The sequence below is a fragment of the Fonticula alba genome (assembly GCF_000388065.1).
Source record: "Fonticula alba strain ATCC 38817 unplaced genomic scaffold supercont2.1, whole genome shotgun sequence".
Classification (NCBI taxonomy): Eukaryota; order Rotosphaerida; family Fonticulaceae; genus Fonticula; species Fonticula alba.
The window spans coordinates 937,166-942,694 of NW_009242971.1; the positions used below are offsets into that span (position 1 = coordinate 937,166).

A 5,529-nucleotide genomic window follows, 5' to 3' on the forward strand; every position below is an offset into this window, starting at 1 on the left:
ATGCATGCCCTCGTTTTAAGCGTGGCACTAATTTGCCCTTCTCCTCCGCCCGCCCGCCTGCCTGCCCACACTCACACATATACACACACACACACCATCCCACAGCCCAAGCTCATCAATGAGCGTCTCTTGACCGGGTCCTTCGAGGTGTGTGTCACCTCGCCGGAGATGGTCCTCGTGGAGCGCGGCCCGCTGCGCCGCATTCCCTGGTACTACATCATCCTCGATGAGGCTCACCGGATCAAAAACGAGAAGTCGTCTCTGGCGCGCATCATGCGCCAGATCTCCTCCCGCCGGCGGCTGCTCATCACCGGCACCCCGTTGCAGAATAACCTCCACGAGCTGTGGGCCCTGCTGAACTTCATCCTGCCGGACCTGTTCGCTCGCAGCGAGGACTTTGACTCCTGGTTTGCCTTCACCAGCACCGGCGAGGACGAGCAGGCCAAGGAACAGGTGGTCAACCGCCTGCAGAAGGTGCGCATCCTCATCGCCGGTCTTTTCTCCCTTCTTTTTTTCTCCCCCCCCCCACCCCTCCCCGCCCTGTTCCCCTGTCGATGGCTGACACCCGGACCGTCACCGATCCCCCTCCCCCCTCCGGCAGATCCTCCACCCCTTCCTGCTCCGGCGTCTGAAGGCCGACGTGGAGAAGTCCCTCCTGCCGAAGATTGACACCACTCTCTACATCGGCATGAGCCCCCTGCAGGCGGAGCTGTATGAGCGCCTGCTGATGCGTGACCTGGCCGCCGTCAATGGTGTTCTGTCCAAGGGCGAAGCCAAGACCCGGCTGCTGAATATCGTCATGCAGCTGCGCAAGTGCTGCAACCACCCGTACCTCTTCGATGGCATTGAGCCCGGCCCGCCGTATACCACCGGCATGCACCTGGTCGAGTCTTCCGGTGCGCGCTTTTTTTTTCCCCCCCCCCCCCCCCCCCCGCCAATCGGGCACCTTCCCTGGCGGCCGGCTCGCGCCGCATACCATCGCCCACCACTGACCCGGCGCCATGCCAACATGCGTGCTCACGTCACATCCAGGCAAGATGATGCTCCTGGACAAGCTGATGACCTCCCTCAAGGCCAAGGGCTCGCGTGTGCTCATCTTCAGTCAGATGGCTCGAATGCTGGACATCCTGGAAGACTACTGCCTCTTCCGTGGCCATGCATACTGCCGCATCGATGGCCAGACCCCGCATGAAGACCGCCAATCCCAAATTGATGCCTATAATGCCCCGGGGTCGGAGAAGTTCGCCTTCCTGCTGACCACCCGTGCCGGCGGCCTCGGCATCAACCTGTACACCGCCGACACGGTGGTCCTCTTCGACTCGGACTGGAACCCTCAGGCCGATCTCCAGGCGCAGGATCGCGCCCATCGGATTGGCCAGCGCCGGCAGGTCCGCTGCTATCGCTTTGTGACGGAATCCTCGGTCGAGGAAAAGATGATTGAACGGGCCGAGATCAAGCTCCGCCTGGACCGGGTGGTCATCCAGCAGGGTGGGGCCGAGGCGGCGCGTGCCATGCACTCGGCCGCCGCCGCGTCCAAGGACGAGCTGCTCGGCATGATTCAGCACGGCGCGCGCGAGCTCCTCAACGCCCGGGCCAAGGCCTCGGCCACTGCCAGCGAGGAGGGCACATCCGCCGGGGCCGATGGCACCGGGACCGCCGACGGTGCTTCCGAGCCTGGTGACGGTGCCCCGGCGGCCGGTGCCTCGCCCACCTTCAAGGCCATCACCTCTGTGGATGACCTGGACCTGGATGCCCTGCTGGAGCATGGCAATACCAAGACCCGCGAGCTGCATGATCGCCTGCGTGCGGCCGGCCTCGATGCCCTGGAGACCATGTCCCTCGGTGGGGATGGTGCCTCCGACCGGAGCGTCTACGAGTGGGGCGGCGAGGATTACCGCGACAAGCGCCGGCGTGAGGAGGAGGCTGCCGCCGCGGCGGCCACCCTGCTGGCTGTCGACCCGAATCAGGAAACCATCGGCGGCTTCGATGCGATGCTCCATGCATCCGGGCTGGGCGGTGCCATCCTGGCGGAGCCACTCCAATCGCGCCGGAACCAGAAGATCAGTTACAATGTCGATGAGTATTACCGGGATGCCCTGGCCACGGGCGGCCGGGCGGCCGGGTCGACGCCGGCCTCGCCGCCGGTTCCCCGGGCCCCGCGCCCTCCGCGCCAGGTGGCCGACTACCACTTCTACCCCGTGCGGTTCTTGGAAATCCAGCAACAGGAGCTGCTGCACTTTTGGCGGACCATCAACTACCGGCCTCCGGAGCCGTCCACGGCCACCGTGACGGCCGACACCTTGGCCCGGTACCCGGACGATGATCCGGAAACGCAGAAGGCCCGCTTGGCTCAGGCCCTGGCCGATGCCCAGCGCGAGCATCAGGCCCTGTGTGGGCGCATTGCCGAGGCCGAGCCCCTGACCGAGGAGGTGGTCGCCGAGCGTGATGCCCTGGCCGCCCAGGGATTCCCGGATTGGTCGCAGCGCGACTTCCGGGCCTTTGTTCGGGCATGCGAGCGCCATGGCCGCGAGGCGGTCGCCGCCATTGCCGAGGAGCTGGCCGCCAGTCCGCATGACAAGTCCCCCGAGGAAGTGCGCGCCTATGCGACGGCCTTTTGGTCGGCGGCCGCCGCTCGGCGCAGCCTGTCCCAGGCCGAATGGGACCGGGTTTTGGGGCAGATTGGCCGTGGGGAGACCCGCCGCGGGGGTGCACGTCTGGCCCAAATGCACCTCGAACGCAAGGTGGCCGCCTATGCGGACCCCCTGCGGCAGTTGCGCGTGGCATACGGGGCCGTCGGCTCGGCCGGCGGGGAGTCCTGCCTGGTCGGGGTCAATGCCCCATCGGCCGGTGCCGCGGCCCGTGGGCGCCTCTTCTCCGAGGAGGAGGACCGCTTCCTGGTGGTGGCCCTGGCTCGGATCGGGTATCCGGGCTCGGCTCCGGGGAGCTCGGCCGACGACGCGCCCGCCGTCTATGAGCGCCTGCAGCGGGTCATCCGCGCGTGGCCGGCCTTCCGCTTCAACTGGTTCATTCGCACCCGGTCGGTGGCCGAGCTGACTCGCCGATGCCAGACTCTGGTGGCTTGCATCGAGCGTGAGCACACCGACGCCGAAGCCGGCCGGGTGTCCGGCTCTCCGGCGCCCACCTCCGGCATCAAGCGCTCGGCATCCACCGCCGCGGTTGCCGGCTCGGATGATGATCCCCTGAGCTCCGGCCGTGTGACGCCCATCCCCGAGGCGGCTGCCCCGGCCAAGAAGCGTGCCAAGAAGGAGCCGTCCGCCCCGGGCGCCAATACGCCCGCGGGCGCCTCCCCCGGCACATCGCCTGCCACGTCCAAGAAGGCTGCCCTCAAGGTCGAGCAGTAGCTTCCCCTCTTTCTCCTTTTTTTTTGGGTGCTCGCGCGCGCGCACCTCCCCTCTTCCCCTCGTATGCGGGGCGCGTCGCCCTGTCCTTGAATAAAAAAAACCCACCAAGAAACCGAAACCCACGCGCACCATGCCACTACCGATGTCATCTTTTGCAAGCACACATGGCGGCACGGCAAATGCACGCACATCAGCAGGCGGGGGCGAGGGAAGTGGCGCGAAGGAGGTTCAGGTGTTATTGGGTTTCGCCAGGGTGGGAGCCTGGAACACGGGCTTGCTGAAGGTCGGGACGCGCGGGTCTCGCGCCCGGGGGTCAACGACCGAGTCACTAGGTGCCTGGGTCGCGACGAAAACCGGCACCTGCAGGTGTGGCGCGCCCAGGCCGTTGGCGCCAGGACCACCGCCGCCCCCGGGCCCGGTCGTGCTTCTGATGGTCGGCGGCCGCGTCGGCGACCCGGGATCCGAGAGGAAGCGTGGAGCGGCGAAGGCCCCGGCGCCGCTGCCAGGAGCGCCGGAGGGGCCGGCCCCGTGCCAGGCGCGTGAGATCGAGGCGGTCATCGAGTCGAAGAGGTGCGTGGCTCCCGAGGCTGACAAGAGAGCCCCGGCCAGGCTGCGCTTCACGGGGAAGCTGGGCGCCTCGGGCAACAGGGCGTGCAGCATTTCGGGGACGGTGACATTTTGGCCCGCCTGGCAGGACATTGCCCCGGCCACACTGCCCGGGTCTCCGCCAACCAGCAGCCAGCCAGCCAAGATCGGCGTCGCCAACGCCAGCGGGGAGCCCATCCACCCGGCCTGGAGGCCCATGTCGGTGGAAGTGGTGGCCAGGAGGAGCATGGCGATGGCCGGCACGGCGGCCAGTAACATGGCTGCCAGCAGCAGGCGCCGCCCATGGAAGAGCGCTGCGAGGCACATGTCGCTGCTCTTCTTTCCGAAGAGAAAAAGGATCTGCCAAAGGCAGATGTGAAGAGAGGGAGAGGGAGGGAGAGGGGGCGGAGGCTGGACAGGGCGGCGCCGAGTGTGTCGCCGGGAGACTGGCTCTCAAGGGCATGGGGGGGGGGGGGGGGACGGGGCGATCAGGCCCCGATCGCCGGCCGCCGCAGGGAACAGGAGGAAACGGGCGGAACGCCACACGGGCAGGTGATTTTGCTGGGCGAGGGGAGAGAAAAGCGCAACGGCCACCGGGCAGGGCTCAGATCGCAGGGGGGGGGGGGCGGCGGCCTAGATCTGGGCACGGGATCTTCGCGAGATTGAGCTCGTGCGTTCTGCATTCATCAGGTGGGCCTTTCTGGGCGTTGGTGCCGACCGTCCGGCCAGCCAGCCCGGAGATGGCTGCCCCGCCGTCCTGGGGCTTTCGTCCGCGCTTGGCAGCAGCCGGTCCACTTCGGAAACTAGTGATGCCCGCCCGGGGGGCTGCAGGCCGGGGCCGGGCCGCCCTTAACCAGTGGCCGGGGAGGCTCATGCATCCGGACATCCGCGCAGACAGAGTCGCATACATGCCTCTCTGCACACACGCACACACACACACACCCACAGACACTTGACCTTTTCACACACACACGTCCACTTGCCCCCCCGCGGCCGAGCATCCAGGTCCCCCCTTCGCGGTGCCCATCAACCGGGGCTGGGGGGGCGCAAGGGGAGCCGTCCTGCGCCAGGACGCCGAACCAGACCCATCCAGACCTCTTCTCTCGCCTCCTCCCCTCCCTCCGCTCCTCGCTTTCCTCCCTTTTGCTGGCTTTCCTCCACCCCTGGCCCCGCCAACAGCGCTTGCCTGTGCGTCACCCGTTGTCGCTTCATCATCGTCATCATCATCAGCCCTTTGGTGAGGTCCCTCGCTCCCCGCCCTCCTCGTCTGCTCAGGCATGTGCACTGACCATTGGGCACCCTGCGCCTTGCCCCGCCTTCCCGCCTGAGGGGTGCCTAGGCATTTCACCATGCTTCCGAAGCGCCTGATTAGTCTGCTGCTTGCCGGCATCATGGCCCTGTCGGCCGTCCAGGCGGCCGTCGTCAAGTTCGACCTCCCGACCGTCCGCGAGGGCAGCAACAGCTGGGTCTGGTGCGTGACGCGCCCCTCAATCCAGACCGGGGCCGAGAGACACCCCTACGGCCCCAGCATCAGATCCACGCGCATGCATTCTCCTCCTCTGACGCCGCCCCCCCCCCCCCC

The 5,529-nt window shown here is 67.4% G+C and overlaps 3 protein-coding genes across 3 annotated transcripts in view; 2 read left to right on the plus strand and 1 right to left on the minus strand.

The window, feature by feature from the left end:
• The window catches only part of H696_00200 (hypothetical protein), a gene marked incomplete at both ends in the record, with an annotated part of 5,719 nt that extends 2,357 nt beyond the window's left edge, over positions 1-3,362 (plus strand). The window contains 3 exons of the mRNA XM_009494042.1: positions 106-474; positions 602-896; positions 1,033-3,362. Of these exons, the coding sequence (XP_009492317.1) occupies positions 106-474; positions 602-896; positions 1,033-3,362 (2,994 nt within the window). The remainder of the gene's footprint in view (positions 1-105; positions 475-601; positions 897-1,032) is intronic.
• Positions 3,363-3,590: 228 nt separating this feature from the next.
• Positions 3,591-4,274, minus strand: H696_00201 (hypothetical protein; the record flags this gene model as incomplete). Its single annotated transcript, XM_009494043.1, has 1 exon — positions 3,591-4,274. One exon carries the CDS (start codon positions 4,272-4,274, stop codon positions 3,591-3,593), a length of 684 nt encoding a protein of 227 aa, XP_009492318.1.
• A 592-nt stretch (positions 4,275-4,866) lies between these two features.
• The window catches only part of H696_00202 (hypothetical protein), a 2,625-nt gene continuing 1,962 nt past the window's right edge, over positions 4,867-5,529 (plus strand). Inside the window, exons 1-2 of the mRNA XM_009494044.1 lie at positions 4,867-5,135; positions 5,287-5,418. Coding sequence (XP_009492319.1) covers positions 5,297-5,418 — 122 coding nt within the window. The 5' untranslated portion in view covers positions 4,867-5,135; positions 5,287-5,296. The remainder of the gene's footprint in view (positions 5,136-5,286; positions 5,419-5,529) is intronic.